Source organism: Macaca thibetana, chromosome 18, assembly GCF_024542745.1.
Source record: "Macaca thibetana thibetana isolate TM-01 chromosome 18, ASM2454274v1, whole genome shotgun sequence".
Taxonomy (NCBI): Eukaryota; Metazoa; Chordata; class Mammalia; order Primates; family Cercopithecidae; genus Macaca; species Macaca thibetana.
The window spans coordinates 65,670,795-65,692,384 of record NC_065595.1 but is presented as its reverse complement, the minus strand read 5'-3'; the positions used below and the strand labels follow the sequence as shown (position 1 = coordinate 65,692,384).

Genomic DNA, 21,590 nt, shown 5'->3' with positions numbered 1-21,590 from the left:
ATGGTCCTTTACCTGTGTAAACATAACCAGGAAAAATGTCATATATTGACAACTTACCTCTCTGAGTTTCTCCTGTTTTTTTTTTTTGGTTTTGGGTAATCTTACACTTTCTAGTTCTTATTTCTTTCATAGCTCTCCAGTGCCTTTATTAGTTTAGTATTTTATGTAGTCTCTTTTGTCATTCAAGAAAGTATTGGTTAGTCTGCCTGAAAGTATTACATCCTACTCAGATGCCCTCAAAGAATGTTTATTTGCAAACTTAAACAGTTTTTAGAAGCACTTGACATCATAGGGCTGGCCTGTGACTACTTGTGACCTTTCTTTTGAGCCGTTAGCTACTAGATTTGATTTAATACATGAATTAAGGAATTAAGGAGTGACTACATACAGCTTGTGTTAGTCCGTTTTCATACTGCTATAAAGATACTACCTGAGACTGGGTAATTTATAAACAAACGAGGTTTAATCGACTCACGGTTCCTCATGGCTGGGGAGGCCTCAGGAGACTTAAAATCCTGGCGGAAGGAGAAGCAGGCACCTTCTTCACAAGATGGCAGAAGAGAGTGTGAGCGTGTGAAGGAGGAATTGTCAGACGCTTATAAAACCATCAGATCTTGTGAGAATTCACTCACTATCAGAACAGCATGGGGGAAACTGCCCCCATGATCCAATCACCTCCCACCAGGTCCCTCCCTTGACATGTGGAGGATTAGGAAGATTACAATTTGAGATGAGATTTGGGTGGGAACACAGAGCCAAACCATATCACAGTTGTTTGAAGAATAACCCCGATTTGATAGGTGATCTTTAATGCATATCATTAGAGCAAAGAAGCATGCATTATTTTTAGTTTGTCAATTGATTTTAGAGTAGTCATGACGATCTAATACCCATATAATTAGTGTGCTGTGATAGCATATTATTTTTATCTCTAAAAGAGCAATTGAGGCCAGGTGCAGTGACTCACGCCTTTAATCCCAGCACTTTGGGAGGCTGAGGCAGGCGGATCACCTGAGGTCAGGAGTTCGAGACCAGGCTGGCCAATGTGGTGAAACCCTGTCTCTACTAAAAATGCAAAAATTAGCTGGGCGTGGTGGCGGGTGCCTGTAATCCCAGCTGCTCGGGAGGCTGAGTAGGACAATTGCTTTAACCTAGGAGATGGAGGTTGCAGTGAGCCGAGATTGTGCCACTGCACTGCAGCCTGTGTGAAAGAGCAAGACTCCATCTCAAAAAGTAAAAAATAAAAAAAAAAAAAAAAGAGAGCAATTTTTTTCTGAGACCCTTGATACCTTAGAAAGACAAATTTTGGAGAGACAAAGGTAAACCATTAATGGTTCAAGAGAGGTCTTGGTACATGCTTTTCTTAGTGTTGCTAGAGTTATATTTTTCTTTCAGTGATTTTGGACATGTATAAAGGGGACATTTCAGAAATATGTTTAATGATCTTATTTAAATCCAGACACAGATTTGACAGAGGAAAGATAAAAATACATAATTATCAACAGAGATTTAAAATTACATGGGCAATATGGTAAGGAAATCAGCTCATATCTTTTTGGGAATCACAAAGAAATCTCCTTACCCTCAAACAAACTATATCTTTCATAAACTAGAAGGTAGATTTGCTATGTATGACATTCCTGTAAAAATTACTGTGTTTCCTCCACTAAACTACTGCCTGTAAGCTACTTCATTATTTTAAGGACCACTAGTAAGAAAAAACAATGACAGTTAAACAATTATATTTTGATGTTTTTAATCATGAAGAATGTATGTTCCTTTTTGAAGGAACTCCCCTTTACTTTTAAAACATATTTTATTATCATTTTGTACATATTTAAGAGAAGATTATTAGTCTAATAAACTGGATTAAAAAAAAAAAAAAGTTGTCACCTTCCGAGTCTAAGTACTGAATCACTTTTGACTCAGAGTCATTGATGCCTGTGTTTTCCTGTACAGTATCACCCTTTGTGCCCTTGGGGGTGTTAATGTTGAATCATTTCTTAAGAGGGTGTTATAATATTGTCTCTGGGTTTTTCTTCCAAGCTATTGACATGCACTCTGCATGTGATGATATCACCAGATAGTTTACCTGACAACAACTGGGACTCCTGTTCCTTTTTCAAGTGGTCTTAAGTCATCCTTTGTTGACCTAAGCATCAAAAGGTTACAGATGTTCCGTCAAGCTGCCAAGAGGCACAGCCAAACCTGTGCTTAGGCAGGCAGTGATGACTGCATAAGACCCACTACCTGTTTAGCAGCACTGCAAGACTATCTTGATTTCACATGTGTCAAAATGTATAGAATGTGCTTTCTCAATCAAATATGGCATCGTTTGGAATGCTTTATGGCCACTTAATATCTGGCTACTTCATACAGATGTGTTCTATATTTCTGGATAGAACATAGATAGCACAGATATATGTAATTTCCTGCAGAGAGAATGGAGAGAAAGAATGAGTTTAGTGCACTTACTGGCATTAATATTTGATATTCAAGGGTTATGGGGAAGATCATTGTAACATTATTGAGTGACTAGGAACATAAAGAGACACAGAGACCTTGAAAGTTGATGACAGAAAAAAGATGTCTTGTTTCCATTGATTTGCCGGAGAGACACTTGTGGTTGTTCTCTTATGGCTGGAGCTATGCTCCCAGTTATGTAAACACATATGTGTACATCTCTTCCCACCACACCTGCATCCTGCTTCTCCATGCTAATCTTATTCATAAACAATTAGGTGTTTTTTATTTTTTCGTTTAGATGGAGTCTCACTTTGTCGCCAGGCTGGAGTGCAGTGGCGCAATCTTGGCTCACTGCAACCTCCACCTCCCGGGTTCAAGCGATTCTCCTACTTCATCCTCCTGAGTAGCTGGGACTACAGGCATGCGCCACCACGCCCGGCTAATTTTTGTATTGTTAGTAGAGACGGGGTTTCACCCTGTTGGCCAGGATGGTTTCAATCTCTTGACCTCGTGATCTGCCCACCTCAGTCTCCCAAAGTGCTGGGATTACAGACATGAGCCACCATGCCCGGCCCAATTAGGTGTTTTTGTTTTTGTTTTTGTTTTTTTGGCACCAAAACCTTATCTCTTTTTGCTTTTTTGTTTTCTAAAACCCATTCATTATCATTATTATTGATTTCTACCTTTGAAAGTTTTGATACTTTTATTTTGTGGCAGCTCTTAATTTTCCTAAAATTTTAAATGCCATATTTTATTTTTACATTTTAACTGATTAAAAAGAATTTTGTTTTAACTTGTTTATAATTTTTGAGGTCTTTTAAGGTAATTGGAAGAACTCTTAAGACATTACAGAATGCAAATGGCATTCACAAAGTAGGGTGTAGTTAATGAGTTAGAGTGACATTGGGATTACAATCCCAATCTTTCTCAGGGTTTTAAATTGGAGAACTATTTAGAGAGCATCTATTCTCATGCTGTTGCCGCTGCTACTCTACTGCTGCTTTCTAGCTTTCAAAATTTTTATGAGTCTGGATTCTTCTAGTTGCAAAGAACAGAAATGGCTGAACCAGAAAAGGGAAGTTATTAGCTCACAAGACTGAGCAGTACTGGGGTGGAGTTGGACCAGTCATGGCTGACTCCAGTGGCTAGTCGCTCCCAACACTTGTCCCACCTTCCTCTGCATTGTCTTTGGTCTGAATGGACCTTTCTTTTATGTAGCAGCCCCTGCAGATCTAGGCTTACGTTCTATGAACCTAACAGTCCTAGATAAAGAGGTTCTTCTGCATAGTATTTCTGATAAGAATCCTAGAATTGAATCTCTTTGGTTTTGATTAGGTTATATATCCATCCCTGAACCAATGACTATGGCCAGGAGGGTGAATTTTATTGAATTGACCCTTTCTAAGTTACCTGCCTACCCTGGAACCACGTGACTCAGAATGAAGCTCCTCAAACTAAAAATCAGGTAGCTGGACAAAGAAAAAGGATGTGGGGCTGGCTAAACCGATAGGTTCTTCTTAACGCATTGTATGCTGTGAGCAGAAGCCCAGTGGTCTTCAGAACATGCAAACGATTTGACTTATCTTAACCAAGAGAATAGTTAAAACTACAATAGGGAGTCTGAATTAGATTCAGCTCTGACTCGCTCAGGGCTTGTAGGATAACATTATTTCCCTGCTTTCAAATTATGTCAGTTCAAGCCTGAAGGGTGAGAAGCTGATGACATGATATGAAGGCAGAATTTCAAGGTGGCAAAAGTCCTTTCCTGGGAGTCAGGAGTCCTGAGTGCTATTTTCAGCTCTGAGAACATAGGCCAGTGATTTTGCTGCTGGATTGTGAGCTCCTGGAGGTCAGGGACTGTGCTTAATCTTGCTTTTTACATTATTTCCTCCCTTTTTGTTTTTAAATCTCGCCTTGTAAATGTACTGTTGGATATATGTTATCTTAATTTATCCTCCATGTATCTTCTGCTTGATAATTTTTAGCGCTTGATCTTCCTGTGATTTATTTTGGGTGATTGCCTCCAATATACCAGTTTTCACTTCTAAAAAGTAAACTTATTTGACATACCCACAGATGCTTTCATACTGTATTATGCATTTATTTCCAGATTTTGTGTTTACTTCTTTTTCAAATTTGCTCTTTTTAAAACAAAAAAAAATTGAACAATGTTTTGTTCTTATCTTACCAAGTCTGTTTTTTTCACATATTTCATCAAGAGTTTATACATACTTGATTTTAACTTCCTCTAGGCTTTTTCTATTATGAAGACTTCTAGGGTATTCATGCTTCTGTTTGTTGCTTCTTATGACACTTAGGTTGGTGAGTTTCCTTGTGGGCTTTCTAGTTTTAGTCAAAGAGATTACCTTCAGTGAGACTTTTTTTTTTCATACTAGTTTTGAGAGCATCCCAGGTTGTTGAGGTATTGCTATGGGGCAGTTTTACTATAATTGATTTGAGCTTTCTGCATTGCTGGGTAGGAGGAATTGGACCTCCACACCTGTGTTTAGTACAAGCTTGGATCTCTGATTTCTAAGTGATTCTTGTTCCAACAGTGTTTTAGTGGGGTGGTCCTCCTCTGTGATACTGCCTAAGCCAGCGAGTGAAGGTTTATTAGTCCTTAATCAAAGATAGGACAACCTTTTGGATGATGGAGACACTTTCTAGCTCAAACCCATGCATTTAGCTTATGGCTTCAGTTTCTGTCCCCCGATAGGAATGAAAAACAAAGCACTTAATATGTGTATCTGATTTAGTTCCTCAGTTGTTTTTTGTTTGTTTCTGACATTTCTGTTTTTTAATAATCCAGAACTCAGTTGTGTGATGTAAATAACTTTGCTGTATTTTCCCAATATATTTTTTTTCTCTGCATCTGCTCAGTTGACCTCTTCACCAGAAGTTACTTATTTTATATTTCTGTAGCCCCTAGTGTCTTGTGTTGCACAAAGTGGAAAATAATTAGATATAGATTTACAACATTTAAAATGTATTTTAATGTTTAGTAACTGCAAAAATATTTTTTCTAGTTAGAAGAATTATAAGGCTAACAAGAAACCAGATCTGCTACATAGAAAGAAAGAAGCTTGAATTTGTTTTATTGTCATATAAAGTATTTGTAGTAGAAGTTTTAAAACACTTTCACAATATATGCATACTCTGGGAGGTAGAATCTTGACCCTCAAAGATGTCGGTATCCTGCTCCTTGGAACCTGTGAATATGTTATGTTGTATGGAAAGGTGGAAATAAGGTTGCCAGTGAAATTAAGGTTGCTGATCAGTTGACTTTAAGGGAGATATTCTGGATTTTCAGGTGGACCCATGTAGTCGCATACTTACTTTAAATGTGGAAGAGGGAAGCAGAAGAATCCGTGTCTGGGTGATATATCCTGAGAAGACTTGATAAGCCAATGCTGGCTTTGAAGACGGAGGAAGGGGTCATGAGCCAAGGAATGCTGGAAGCATCTGGAAGCTGCGAAAGGCAAGAAAATGGATTCTTTTCTAGAGCCTCTGGACACACCCTTGGCGAAACCTTGATTTTTAGCCTAATGGGATCTATTTAGGACTTTTGACCCCCTTAACTGTAAGATAATAAATTTGTGTTGTTTCAGGCCACCAAGTTGGGGTAAGTTGTTACAGCAGCAATAGGAAATTAATTCATATACTCTGTGACCTGTGAGTTCCACTCCTAGGTATGGACTTAACAGAAATGTACTGAATGTATGTTTCAGCAAAATAAGTATAGTAGAATGTTTGAGTAGCATTTTTTGTAATATCCCAAAGCTGGAAATTACTCAAATACTCATCAGCAACCAAATAGATCAATGTGTTTTACACACTCTACAATACAATACAAGAGTAAGAGTGAACTGTCTACATCTGCATACAACAGTATGGATGGGTGTCACAAACATTACGTTAGTAAAAGAAATGAGACACAGAAAACGATGCATACTGATATGATTTGAATGTCTGTTCCCTCCATAACTCGTGTCGAAACTTAATCCCTAATGTGGGAATATTGAGAGATGCACAGCCTTTGAAAGGCAAGAGCCTTGAATGGATTAATCCATTTGTGGAGTAACAGATCAATGGGTAAATGGATTAATGAGTTATCATGGGAGTGGAAATGGTGGCTTCATAAGAAGAGGAAGGAGACATGAGCCGACATGCTCAGCCCCCTCACCATGTGACACCTGTGGGCCTTGGGACTCTGCAGAGAGTTGCCACTTCAAGAAGGCCCTCACCAGATGTGTCCCATTCAACCTTGAACTTCTCAGCCTCCATAAGTGTAAGAAATAAATTCTTTTTATTTATAAATTACCCAGTTTCATGTGTTAATTATAAGCAACAGAAAATGGACAAAGACAAATACTCTGTAATTCCATTTGTAGAGTGCATAAAAAGAAACAGAAGGCCGGGCACGGTGGCTCATGTAATCCCAGAAGGCCTCCGAGCACTTTGGGAGGCTGAGGCAGGCGGATCATGAGGTCAGGAGATCGAGACCATCCTGGCTAACATGGTGAAACCCTGTCTCTACTAAAAATACAAAAAATTAGCCAGGCGTGGTGGCAGGTGCCTGTAGTCCCAGCTACTCAGGAGGCTGAGGCAGGAGAATGGCGTGAACCTGGGAGGTGGAGCTTGCAGCCAGCGGAGATTGTGCCACTGCACTCCAGCCTGGGCGACAGAGCGAGACTCCGTCTCAAAAAAAAAAAAAAAAAAAAGAAAAGAAACAGAAGTCATCTATTGTGTTAGAAGATGGGACAACCATCAAGATTTGCCTTGATTGAAGTAGTGACCAAGGGGTACACATTCGTACGTTCTGTTTCTTGATTGGGATGCTAGTTACATGTGTTCAGTGCATGAAAATTTATTGAGCCGTGCCCTAAGCTATTATGCATTTTTTGCATGTATGTTACACTTCAATTTTTATTTATTTATTTATTTATTTTTTGAGACGGAGTCTAGCTCTGTCGCCCAGGCTGGAGTGCAGTGGCGCGATCTCAGCTCACTGCAAGCTCCGCCTCCCGGGTTCACGGCATTCTCCTGCCTCAGCCTCCCGGGTAGTTGGGACTACAGGCGCCCGCCACCTCGCCTGGCTAGATTTTTTTTTTGTATTTTTAGTAGAGACGGGGTTTCACCATGTTAGCCAGGATGGTCTCGATTTCCTGACCTCGTGATCCGCCCGTCTCGGCCTCCCAAAGTGCTGGGATTACGGACTTGAGCCACCGCACCCGGCGTTTTACACTTCAATTTTTAAAAAGAATATATTCCCAAACATCGTCCCATTTTCCAGCAGAGCCCTGCAGTGTATTCAGTGTGGGTGAGGCTGTGATTTGCCTTGGTCTCCTTGCCAGCTAAGCTGGAGAGTCAGATCTAGAACTTGTGTGACTGGATGACTTTTCCACTACTTCATTCTGACTTCTCGCCTATCACCGTATCAGATTAGAGAAAGTTTCCGTGGTACTAGTTTTTGATTTGCTGAATGAAAATTCTAATTAATAAATTCACAAAGATCTAATGCTATCCTGAAATGCTCCTAGTAGAGACATGTTCTAGCAACAAAATAGTTTGATTTTATTTCTGCATATAGTGTGTTTTCATGTCATTTAATGTAGTATGTCATTTTGGCAGCAGTGCTGGTTGTCATGATTCAAGTGCCAGTGTGTTAAAGATATTCCTGGAAGGCAATTTATTTTAACAGTGCTTAGTGGTGTGATATTAGGAACATTCAATTTTGGCAAGGTTTCAGAGAGGCATTTGTCGGGAAATCTGTTATAATGAGTATAGTCTGTCCTTCTCAATAAGCTATGAAGTAGTCTATTGTTTAAAATTTAGATTCCGGTTCTAGCTCTGCTACCAGCTAGTTACATGAGCTTAAGCAAGTCATTTATTTACACACATTCCCACTACCTGACAGTCAAATAAATATGTTAATATTACCCCTATGCATGAAACAGATGCTTTGCCACTATAATGCAGCCAGGGGCAGCAGCAATATGCTTTTAGAAATGGAGCCATTAGGTAAGGTGTTAAATTTTGGAGACAAACAAATTTCAGCTTTGCTGTTACTGGCAGTGTCACCTTGAGCTACTTCAGTGTAAAGGGGCCATTGCCAAGCTGCCCCCATGTGCTTGGCACACAGTAAAAACTTAATACATGCAGTTACAGGGATGATGATAATTATGATTTGTTAAATGTCTTCATTGTTTTCTAAGGTTCTGAGCAAATGATTGCTGTTGAGGGAGTACGTAACGTGGTTACTTGGTGATGATATTCAGGGGCAAATGTGACCTCTAAATAAATAAATATGAGAACATATAAAATTCCTCCTATATGCTACCCCTAATGTTGAATTTTTGTTTTAAATATTCAAATATGTAGTGAAGTGTAGAGAATAAGAAAATGAACCACTCTACGCTGGCTGTCCAGATTTAATAATCTCAGTATTTTGCCACACTTGCTTCTGCTGTTTGAAAGAAACAAAGCATTGCAATTACACTGGAAGTCTCCTGTCCCCAAACCTGTGTATCTTCACCCCTCCTGAGACGTAATTGCTGTGCTGTCGGTTTCATTTTCAGCAGTGTTGTTACATTTTAACCTGATGTGTGTGTGTGTGTGTATATCTGAAAGCAAACATAACCTGATGTGTGTGTGTGTGTGTATATCTGAAAGCAAACATTACATAAATGATGTATGGGATGTATCATCCTGCACCCTGTTCTTTTGATTCACATATATTTTATAGAGTTATCTTTGATAGAATATATATCACTGTAACTCATTTAAGTGCTGTATAATATTCCATTTAAAAATATATCACAATTTATTTATTCATTTTCCTATTGATGGGTGTTTGGGTATTATCATATATTTCTTGTTACAGACAAAAGCCACGATAAACATTGTACCTTTTGCACATGTGCTAGAGGTTTTCTATCTATCTGGAAACAGCCAGGTTCTAGGCATGCATAGTTCCAGCCTTACTCAGCTTTATTAGATATTCCCACGTGCTTCATCAAGTAGGTGTACCAATTTTCACCTCCTCAGCAGGATGTGAGAACTCCTGGTGCTTGCATCACACTCACTTCAACACTTGGTGAGCCTTACTTTTACCAGTCATATTCCTGGGTAGAGGAGGATATTTACGTTTAATATGCATTTCCCTGCTTTCTAGTAATAGTGTGTTTCTTTTTCTGTATTTATTATTTTTCCTTTTTCTAAGTATTGCCTGTATTCTTTTACAGTTATTTTGCCTAGTACATAACTGAAAGATCATGTATTGTAGCTACTACAGTTAAATCAGTGTCATTGGGAGGAGTAGACAAATTAATGCACATACAATGCTTAATGTACTCTCTGTCCTATAGTAAGAAGAACTTAATATTGCTGACGCCCCTAGAATGCCCAATAATGACATCAACAATAAAGATACTTATCAGTGGAACAGAACTTCAGACCTGGGCAACCATTCTACATTCCTCTTACATTGTAGCTGTGCAGTTGGATGTGAAAAGTGAGCACCAGTAGATGATGACATCTCATAGCCCAGAGTGGGAAGCAGCCTTTCCTCCCCTACTCATTATCCATCTCTCTTGCTCATAGAACGCTGCTTTCCTTTAGGGGAATGATGAGAGAGGACTTAGGGTTTTCCAGGAGGCAGATCCTCCATTTCCCCATTGCTTTGTCCAAGAGTGCAGGAAGAAGATCTAAGACTGGTCAATTGGATGCTCTTTCCCAGGACTTTGGCTTGAGAGAGAGAGACTCTAGCAAGAAGGGAACAGGTAGAGTAATCAGTTCACTTATTCCAGAGGCGTCAGCAGTGAAAGAAATGGGGTGCCATGCTAATCAGGCTGGTTTAGCCATGGGATGTTTGGTCTGCCATCTGCTTTCTTGACCCCTTTGTTTCTGTCTGATCTTGAGTCTCCAAAGGTCATTATAGCACACAGTATGCTTTTGTGTCCATAGCTTGGCTCCCGCTTATAAGTGAGAATGTGTGGTATTTGGTTTTCCATTCCTGAGTTATGTCACTTAGAATAACGTCCTACAGCTCCATCCAAGTTGCTGCAAAAGACATTATCTCATTCATTTTTATGGCTGAGTGGTATTCCATGGTGTATATATACCACATTTTATTTATTCACCCACCGAACAATGGTACTTAGGTTGGTTCCATATCTTTGCAATTGTGAATCGTGCTTCAATAAACAGTGTATATGTCTTTTTGATATGACTTCTTTTCCTTTGAGTAGATACCCAGTAGTGGGATTGCTGAATTGAATAGTAGATCTTTTAGTTTTTTAAGAACTCTCCACAGTGTGGTCCATAGAGGTTGTATTAGCTTACATTCCTGCAAGCAGTGTATAAATGTCCTCTTTTCACCACATCCACACCAACATCTAATGTTTTATGATTTTTTAAAATAATCACCATTCTTGTAGGAGTAAGGTGATATTTCACTGTGGTTTTAATTTGCATTTTCCTGATGATTAATGTTGTTGAGCACTTTTTCATATGTTTGTTGGCTGCCTTTTGAGAAATGTCTAATCATGTCATCTGCCCACTTTTTGATGGGATTATTTGTTTTTTTCTTGCTGACTTGTTTGTGTTCCTTGTAGATTCTGGATATTAGTCCTTTGTTGGATGCATAGTTTGCAAATATCTTATATTCTGTGGGTTATCTGTTTATTCTGTTGATTATGCCTTTTGCTGTACAGAAGCTTTTTTGCTTAATTAGGCCCTATTTATTTATTTTTGTTTTTGTTACATTTGCTTTTGGGGTTGTAGTCGTAAATTTTCTGCGTAGGCCAGTGTCTGCAAAAGATTTTCCAGGTTATGTTGTAGAATTTTCACAGCTTCAGGTTGTAGACTTAAGTCTTTGGTTATCTTTAGCTGATTTTTGTGTAAGGTGAGAGAGAGGGATCCTGTCTTGTTCTTCTACATGTGGCTATCCAGTTTTCCCAGCACCATTTACTAAATAGGGTGGCCCTTCCCCAGTTATGTTTTTGTATCCTTTGTTGGTTGTATTTGGCTTTATTTCTGGGTTCTCTATACTGTTACATTGGTCCGCATGCCTATTTTTATACCAGTACCATGCTGTTTGGGTAACTATAGCCTTTTAGTACAATTTGAAGTTCAGTAATGTGATACCTCTGGATTTATTATTTTTGCTTAGGGTTGCTTTGGTTATTTGGCCCCATTTTTGGTTTCATGTGAATTTTAGGATTGTTTTTACTAATTCTGTGAAAAATAATGTTGGTATTTAGGTAGGAATTACATTGAATTTGTAGACTGTTTTGAGCAGTATGGTCATTTTTATGATATTGATCCTTCCAATTCATGAGCATGGGATGTATTTCCATTTGTGTCATCTGTGATTTCTTTCAGCAGTGTTTTGTAATTCTCTTCGTAGAGATCGTTCATCTCCTTGGTTGTGTGCAGCTATTGTAAAGGGGTTCGAGTTCCTGATTTGATTCTGCTTGGTCGTTGTTGGTGTATAGCAGTGCTATTGACTTACATACCTTGATTTTGTAACCTGAGACTTTACTGCATTAATGTATCAAATCTAGGAGACTTTTGGAGAAGTCTTTAGGGGTTTTTTAGATACACAGTCATTTGTTTTGATTTTGTCTCTTCCAATTTGGATGCTCTTTATTTCTTCCTCTTGACTGATTGCTCTGGCTATGATTCCAATACTCTGTTGAGTAGAAGGGATGAAAGCGAGCATCCTTGTTTTATTTCTCAAGGATGAATGCTTCCAACTTTTCCCCATTTAGTATGATGTTATCTGTAAATTTGTCATACATGGCTCTTGTTATTTTGAGGTGTGTCCATTCTACGTCTAGTTTGTTGAGGGTTTTTATCATAAAGGGATACTGGAGTTTTTGCAGTTTGTTTTTTCTACCTATATTGAAATGATCATATGGCTTTTGTTTTTAATTCTGTTTATGTCATATATTACATTTATTAACTTTCATGTGTTAAACCATCCCTCCATTTCTGGAATAAAACCCACTTGTTCATGGTGTATTATCTTTTGACATGCTGTTAGATTTGGTTAGCTAGTGTTTTGTTGAGGATGTTTGCATCTATGTTCATCAGGGATATTGATCTGCAGTTTTCTTTTCCTTTATTTATTTATTTTTTTGATATGCCCTTTCCTGGTTTTGGTATCAGTGGTACTGGCTTCCTAGAATGAGTTAGGAAGGATTTCCTCTTTCTCAGTCTTTCAGAATAGTTTCAGTGGGATTGGCACCAGTTCTTCAAACATCTGGTAAAATTCAGCTGTGAATTCATCTGGCTCTGTGCTTTTTTTGTTGACATTTTAAATATTACTGATTCAAACTCATTGCTTGTTATTGGTCTGTTCAGGATTTCTATTTCTTCCTGATTTAATCTAGGAGGTTGTATGTTTCTAGGAATTTATCCATTTCCTCTAAATTTTCTCGTTTGTGTGCACAGAGGTGTTAATATAGTCTCAAATGATTTTATATATTTCTATAGTTTTTGTTGTAATATCTTCATTTTCATTTCTAATTGAGTTTATTTGAATCTTTTCCTTTTTATGGTTAGTATTGCTAATAATGGTCTATCAATTTTGTTCATAGTTTCAAAGAAGCAGCTTTTTGTTTAATTGACTTTTTTTTGCTGTTGTTGTCTCTGTTTCACTTAGTTCTGCTCTGATGTTTGTTGTTCCTTTTCTTCTGGTAGCTTTGGGTTTAGTTCTTCTTTCTGTAGTTCTTTGAGATGTGACATTAGGTTGTCAATTTGTGAACTTTCAGACATTCTTATGGTCATTAACATTGTAAACTATACTCTTAGCATTACTTTTGCTATATCCCAGAGGTATTAATAATCTGTGTCACTGTTGTCACTCATGTCAAAGAATTTTTAAATTTCCATCTTGGTTTCATTGTTAACCCCAAAATAATTCATGGGCAGATTGTTTAATTTCCATGTATTTATATTGTTTTGAGCGTTCTTTTTTGAGTTAATTTCCAATTTTATTCTACTGTGGTCTGAGAAGATAATATGATTTTAATATTTTAAAACATATCAAGACTTGTTTTGTGGCCTATTATATGGTCTATCTTGGAGAATGCTCCATATGCTGATGAGAAGAATGTATATTCTGCAGTTCTTTGGTAGAATGTTCTATAAATATATGTTAGGTTCATTTGTTCTGGCATGTAGTTTAATTCCATTGCTTCCTTGTTGACCTTCTGTCTCGATGATCTGTCTAGTGCTGTCAGTGGAGTGTTGAAGTCCCCCAGTATTATTGTGTTGCTGTTCTATCTTATTTTTCTGGTCTGGTAGTAATTGTTTTATTAATCTGGGAGCTCCAGAGTTAGGTTCATATAAATTTAGGATTGTAATATCCTCTTGTTGGATTGATCCTTTTATTATTATATAATGACCTTTGTTGTATTTTTTTTTACTATTGTTGTTTGAAATTCTGTTTTATCTGACATAAGGATAGCAACTCCTGCTAGCTTTTGGTTTCCATTTGTGTGGAATATCTTTTTTCACCCCTTTACCTTGAATTTATATGAATTTTTACGTATTAAGTGGGTTTCTTAAATATAGATATTTGGTTTGTGATTTTTCTATCCATTCTGCCAATCTGTATCTTTTAAGTGGAGCGTTTACACCATTTACTTTCAACATTAATATTGAGATTTGAGGTCCTGTTGCAGTCCTTATATTAATTGTTACCTAGATGGTTTGTTTTCTTATTGTGTTATTGTTTTATAGGCCCTGTGAGTTTTATGCTTTCAAGAGATTCTATTCTAGTGTATATTGAGCTTCTGTTTGAAGATTTATAACTCCTTTTAACATTTCTCATAAGGCTGGTCTGGTAATGACAAATTCCCTCGGCATTTGTTGGTCTGAAAATTACTTTATTTCTCCTTCATTTATGAAACTTAGTTTTGCTGGATATAGTATTCTTGGCTCTCAGTTATTCTGTTTAAGGAGGCTAAAAATAAAATCCCAATTCCTTCTGGCTTTTAAGATTTCTGCCAAGAAGACTGCTGTTAGTTTGATAGATTTTTCTTTATATGTTACCTGTTGCATTTTGTCTTACTGCTCTTAGAATTCTTTCCTTCATGTCGATTAGATAGCTTGATGACTATATACCTTGGTGATGTTCTTTTTGCAGTGAGTCTCCCAGGAATTTTTTGAGCTTCTTGTGTCTGGACATCTAAATCTCTATCAAGACCAGGGATGTATTTCTCTGTTATTCCATCAAATAATTTTTCTAAACATTTTGTTTTCTCTTCTCCTTCAGGAACACCAGTTATTTTTAGGATTGGACCTTTTACATAATCCCAAATTCCTTGGAGAGTTTGTTAATTCTTTTTGATTTATTTTATTTTTTTTTGTTTTGTTTTTTTATTTATTTTTATTTTTTTTAAATTATTTTTTATTATTATACTTTAAGTTCTAGGGTACATGTGTATAATGTGCAGGTTTGTTACATATGTATACTTGTGCCATGTTGCTGTGCTGCACCCATCAACTCGTCAGCACCCATCAACTCATCATTTACATCAGGTATAACTCCCAATGCAATCCCTCCCCCCTCCCCGCTCCCCATGATAGACCCCGGTGTGTGATGTTAAATTTTTGTCTGATCGGGTGAACAAAAGCCTTATCTTCGAGCTCTGAAATTTTTTCTTTTACTTGGTCTAGTCTGTTGTTAAAACTTTCCACTGCATTTTTTAACTCCCTAAGTGTGTCTTTCATTTCCAGATGTTCTGATTGGTTTTTCTTTAAAATATCTGTCTTTGTATAACATTTTTCATTTATATCTTGAATTGTTTTTTTCATTTCTTTATGTTGGTTTTCACCTTTCTCTGGCATCTGCTTGAGTAGCTTAGTAATCAGCCTTTTGAGTTTTTTATGTGGTATTTCAGAAGGATGTGACTTTCATGTTAATAGTTTATTATAGCCTAATTTGGCTCTTGGTGCTTTTAGTGCTCAGTAATTTGTATGGGTTCCTTGGTTATAGTGAATCTTTGTATTGTGGCTTTCCCAGATGCCTGTTGTAGCACCAATGTGCTCAGTGTGTGAACAAGTTCAGCATCTCCTATGGGGTTGGAATGGCAGAGATCTCTTGAAGCTTCTCTTGTTTCCCCACAGTGTGTATGTATGTATGTACATATGTATGTATGTATTTATTTTGTCCCAGTATTTTATTTATTTACTGGGTTGAATAGTTAAAGCTTCAGGCCAGTAGGGAAAGTATCCCTGGGTAGAAACTGGTTTTGGCTAAAGCAGGTGGGTAAATGCAGTACCCAATAGTGGGCAGATGTCCCAGCCTTGATAGAGGTGGCTGGGGGAGCTTTCAGTGAAAAACACTGAGGTCTTATCAGGGGGAAGGGTGGGAGCCACCTTATTTCTTCTGCTAGGCCAGCAGGAAAGTGATCCAACTCCCAGATGCACTCCTGACCCAATGTTCCAGGTATTCATATCAGACAGGCACCTGTTTTCATGTCTAGGAATGTTGATGTTCCAAGTATAGAGGAGTTGTGATTCCACTTCTTGTGCAAGCCTGAATCTGGAGGGCACTCCTACTGTGAGGATGCTGTCACTCTAAAGTGTTCCAGAAAGGCTGTCTATAGATACACTCATGTCAGGCTCTTATAGGAGAAGCCCCAGCTGTGTTTGCAGTAATGGATAAGAGAGAAAAGAAGTCCCCTTCTCCAAGACCCTTCATGAGCACCAGCATTGCACTCATGCCTCTGCTGAAAGAAACTTCCCACAAGCAGAATGTTCTGGGACTCAAGGCCTGGTATCCAGACTCTTTTGTCCCATGGGGTGTTCCCTTGATGTGGTGTACTTCCCCTTCCGCTAGAAGTTGGAGTCCCCGAGAGCCAGACCGCTGTTAACACTGCTATTCCTCTGGGTAGCCACCCCATGGGGCTGCCAAATTTCGGGCTTGTGATGAAGATTATCTGCAAGGGGTCCAGTGATGTGACCTGTCCTTATGTCTCCCAGCAGTGGGCACCAGCACTAGCTCTGATGGGGGTGGCAGGGGAGTGAGATAGACTCGGTGAGAGTAATGTAATTGTTTAGAAAATTCTGAGTTTCAGTCAACCTCTGTGATACCCTTTGGACCCTGAATCTTGGGACTTACCGTGCTATTCTCATAAAGTATTATGTAAGACTTATGGGTGCAGAATTAATACATGATTAACTATCAGTATTTTAAGATTCCAAAATAGGTAATAAAGGCAAAATTTTAAAAAAATGAGAGCAGGTGGCTGCCATGACATAAGTAAAGTGACAATAAAGAGCCACTATGCAGATAGGCTCCACATGAGGGCCAGTGGTTCCCACAGGAAGTTTGTTGTCAGTTTCTGCCTTAAATCATGTATGTTTTACGTGATTTCTGTTTTACATGTTTGTATGTAGCAGGGATTTGGTTAGTGTACTGAGTGGTTAAGTTTCAGATAACTAAACTTATAATATAGTTACAAAAGCTACAGCATAGTATGGTGTTCAAAGATGGACCCCAGAATTCTACTGTCTGGCTACTTGCCTGTTATATAACCTTGGACAAGTTACTTAACCCCTTGGTGTTTCCTCTTCTGTGAAATAAGGGCGACAGTGGTACACATATTGTTGGGCTGTCATAAGTATTAATTGAAAGTGTATGTGTAGAGGGCTGATAGCTATGCCTGGTACATTAGTACTCAAGTAATGTTAGCTATTATTAATGCCATTAAGAAGGATCAATAATTCACGCATAAGTTATGAAAATTCATTCACTTATAATCATTTATTAATAATTCATTCACTTGTAATCATTTATTAATTTATTCAAACATTATGTATTATTAACATCAAGTATCAATCAGATGAATAAATTCTAGGCTGGCAATATCTTTGAAATAGTGGGAAATCAGTACAGTGATCAGAAATTTGTATTCGATATTTTGGTGATAAACTCATTTAAGATCTGCGCAGTGTCCTAGAACCACCAGAAATGTTCTTTCACCGTGCATGTTGTTAGACCTATTGTCCCTCCTGTGAACACCCAGGCCACTCTGTCATTTTTTAATGGCATGTGTTACATTTCTTATTAATTTATGTATGTTTCTTACCCATATGGTACCATATGATTTATTGTTTAAACTGGGATATTTTGGGGGAGTGAAAGCAGTGCTGTTAATCCTTATGCCAGGATGAGTGGCAGAAGGCAGACGTACCTTGGGTTATCCAGGACATATGGCTGCTATACTTATCTCCCTTTAGAGGGTGTGTGATTAATCGGCTTCATATTCCTCAAGGTACCTGTAACTATACTGGTGATTAATAGATGATCAATAAAATGTTTTTGAAAGAATTGCCAAATAGCACCTGGACATAGACAGATAGTGAATTATTTTAGTTATTTATAGACTCCTTCCATTTGAAGTATTCAGATGCTTTCTAAGTATCAGTCTAATTTATCTCCTTAGTATTTGGCAACATGCAGACAGAGAATTCTACTATGAAGGGAAATTAAACTCATTTAGAGGATTAAATTGAAAAATTAGTACACTATTTTCAATTTTTACACAGAAATACAAAACATTTATATGTAGTTATCTATGTTGTTTTTTTAAAATCTAAAACACTATTTAGAAGCTTCTCTAATTAAAATCACTGAACATCACCTTGTCTATGTTAGGTGGTGCTTGGGCACTGTCACAAAGCCAGGGGACACTGAGCGCAGCTCAGTGTAGTTGGTACATGCCTTTACTTACCCTGGATAATGTGTTTCTTTGATGTGTTTTATAATTTGATATTATTCTCTTTTTTTACTCCAAAAACTTTATATATGTTTTCAAAGCTCAGCAAGGAGACACGTGGCTGATGTGACATTTGGAGCTTCCTGGGAGTAGGCCGTATATCATGGACAATCAGAGTAATCCATGTATTTTGATACCATGCCAAGGACATTAAGTTAGGTTTATTTCAAAAGAAATGTCCTATTCGGTTGGGTAGAATATGTTCTTTGCATTGACATTATAAAGGATTATACAAAATCTCTCTTTAAGCCTGTTTTTCTGTGTGTTAGACTATCTATCTATCATCTATCTGTCTGTCTATCTGTCTATCCATCCATCCATCTGTCTGTCGTCCATCTGTATGTCATTCGTCTCCTGTGTATTTCATGGTATCTTGTATTTGATTCCCTTTTTGTCTGGCAGCAAAATCTTATATGGATTGTTCGGTGACTTTTATATTTTTGCTTTATTATTTCTAAATCCAGAGGAAATTCATTATTACCAAATTGTATGTTGAAATTTCTCCTCAAAGTATAAAAACTTTCATTTTTTTCCCCCGATATAAAATAATGTGAATTCAGGCTTTCTTGCTGTTTTAAACAAATCAAGGTTATTGAGATAATTGCCAGAGATTAGCAAGGCAGATCATTTTGATGGTGAGGAGAAAAATGTCAGTAGCCAGATGATTTCAGTTTGACAAGCCGTGGGGTATTATTTGTCGTGAAAGGCAGGACAGCCTTGGCAGTGCTTGTGTCTTGTGCAATAATACTTTGCTACAGGCATCAAGTCTATGCTGTTCATTTGCATAGATGTTCAGAGAATTACCAGAAGCTAGGCATGAAAAATTGTATTTACATTCTTCAAAATGAATGTAATGTTATTGAATTTAGTACATAAGTGCCTGTCTTAAGAACATAAATATCATCTGACTAGAAGCAAAAGGGTATGTGGAAAGGAAGTGTTTTTTTGTTTATTTTTTTGTTTTGTATATTAAAGAAAAAGGGAAAGGAATTAATTTTGAAAACTGTGCTCACTGTAGTCATACAGGATTATAAAAGATAATGTATGGATCAAGAACTAATATTCACTGGATTTAAGGGCTTGAGGCTTCTCTGTAATTCAGAGAGACATGTTTATGTAGTTGAAGTCAATAAACACATATTGAGAGACTGCTGTGAGCCAGGTAATATCTAGACAGTGGAAAATAAGAATCAGTAATTCACAGTCTTTGTCATCAGGATGCTTACAGGCTCATAAAGGGAGGCATATCTGCAAACAAAAACTACAATAAAGGTATGCACAAGAAATGCAATATAGAAAAGACACACTTGGTTTACTTGGAGCAGGAGGTAGGCAAGGAAGACCTTCTTGAAAGCTGTGAAGTCTCTTTTAGTGGGGTCAGAAAGGATGAGTTGGAAAAGGGAGGGCAGGCAATGGGGAAGGTGTTCAGAGGTTGAGGGACCAGCAGAAGTATGGAGTGGAGAAGCAGCAGGAACCTTGCTTTGCAAAGAACTTTAAGACCTTTGGATTGACTGCAACATAAAATTGGAATGATCAGAGTTAATAGGAGTAGAGGAAGAAGGTAAATTCAATAAATGTTTAGTAAATTAAAAATCAACAAAACCTGATGGCAATATGTACGATGTGATATAAAGGATGAAATGATGGCAACTTCTAGTTCTCTGGCTCAGACATTAGCCCAGAAGGTAGTATTGTTTGAATGAGAAAAAGATGCATTTTCTCCTGGGATGATGCAGGCCAGTGACAGGTGAACTGTGGGTGTAGAGCCCACGGTGGATTTCAGCCTCCACTTGCCCCTTGGGTTGGTGCTCTTGGGTGGTGTACAGTCTGAACAACCGTAAGAGGAAGCTCTGGGCAAATGGGTGGCCAGTTATCTGTGCAAATAGGAGAACCTAGAACTGGGAGGCAGCGTGGAGGAAGATGAGCTGGGTTGCAAATATGTTACATTTGCCATATTTGGAGTGTCATTGTTCAGGTGGAAATATCAATGAAGAAGTTGGATATATCATTGTAAAGCACTGGAGACTATAGATGATTTAGGGCTATTAAAAGTTTAAAAAATTATATTTCAATTGTTAACATTATTTCAGAGTGAATGACTTTTGAATTATAGCTCCAGTGGAACTCATTTGGTATTGGTGGTTGGTTCTCCAAAATGGTTGACCTGCCCTCTAAAAAAAAACTCATTTCAAATAACTTTTCAAAGAATGTCTACCACTGTTTATGAATATACAGAAGAAGGGTCATGATGAATTGAATTGGTGAAATTTTTTCTTATTTTCTGTTTCAGATTGTTGTGCTATGCCTTGTATGACTAAGACCTCTTACCAAGAATACCTGTCAGACCATGTGAGTACAGAACCTGTGCAGTTTGATTGCAGTGAATCCTAATTGGTTAGGTCAGCTAAGCAAAAAAGCAAACATTTTATTCCAGATAAGACCAAAAGCAACAATATCTATTTTCCCCATTATATAAATTCTAGATGAGGTAGAAAACGCATTTCTTCCCCGTTGTCTTATTATTGTATTAAGGACTATAAATCCAATTGCAAAATTTTTGTCAACTTATCAGGTTATTTATAGCAACCAATTATGAGAAGTATAATTGAAAGCATTTTCTTGTTTGCTTCTGTAATTCTGAAGGGGTCACACCCCCATCCCCAACTTCTTATATGACCCTGTTTTACAGAAAGCCACTGCCAAGGAGTGCAGGGGTGGCAATGAAACAGCCCAACAGGAAAAGGAAGCTTAATATGGATTCCAAAGAGCGTTTGGATCAGGACGGATGCTTGGTAAGATGTCACTCCCTGGACCCTTCCTCACAGTGTGTGCTCGCTACCAAAATGCACCATGAAATAGTAGAGTTCACATAACCACACTGAGGGGCTTTTCAGTCACTGGAAACGATGTGGCTTCTGGTTGACTTTCATGCGTAGTGGTATAGAATATAAGTGTTATTAAAGTCTGATATATTTTAAAAGGTGATCTTAATTTTAAAGGTGAAAGGAGACCTTTTCTTTCACAAAGATGGAGGTAATCAATCATTCTCAAGTGAGAGAACGGAGGCTGTAAACTGCAGGGGGTTGTGTTAGGGTTCTCCAGAGAAACAGGACCCCCTAGGATGAGTGTATGTGTATATGTGTGTGATTTTTGTGTGTGTTTGTATACACACACACACACACACAGAGAGCTAGCAGCGAGAGAGAGTGAGAGAGAGAGAGACTTATCTTAAAAAGAGGAATTTATCGAGGTGCGTCGTGGGGGCTGACATGTCTGAGACATGCGGGGCAGCCTGGCAGGTTGGAGGCCCAGGGAAGAGTTGGTGCT

The 21,590-nt window shown here is 37.9% G+C and overlaps 1 protein-coding gene across 5 annotated transcripts in view; it reads left to right on the top strand.

Annotated features, from left to right (window-relative positions):
* Positions 1–21,590, top strand: part of L3MBTL4 (L3MBTL histone methyl-lysine binding protein 4) — a 449,236-nt gene that overhangs the window by 80,301 nt on the left and 347,345 nt on the right. For 3 of the 5 annotated variants that reach the window (XM_050767472.1, XM_050767468.1, XM_050767469.1), the window contains exons 2-3: positions 20,554–20,612; positions 20,953–21,055. In XM_050767472.1, the coding sequence (XP_050623429.1) occupies positions 20,984–21,055 (72 nt within the window). In that variant the 5' untranslated portion in view covers positions 20,554–20,612; positions 20,953–20,983. Of the gene's footprint in view, positions 1–20,553; positions 20,613–20,952; positions 21,056–21,590 lie in introns of those variants that run through there. The other 2 variants (XM_050767470.1, XM_050767477.1) reach the window with 2 other exon arrangements.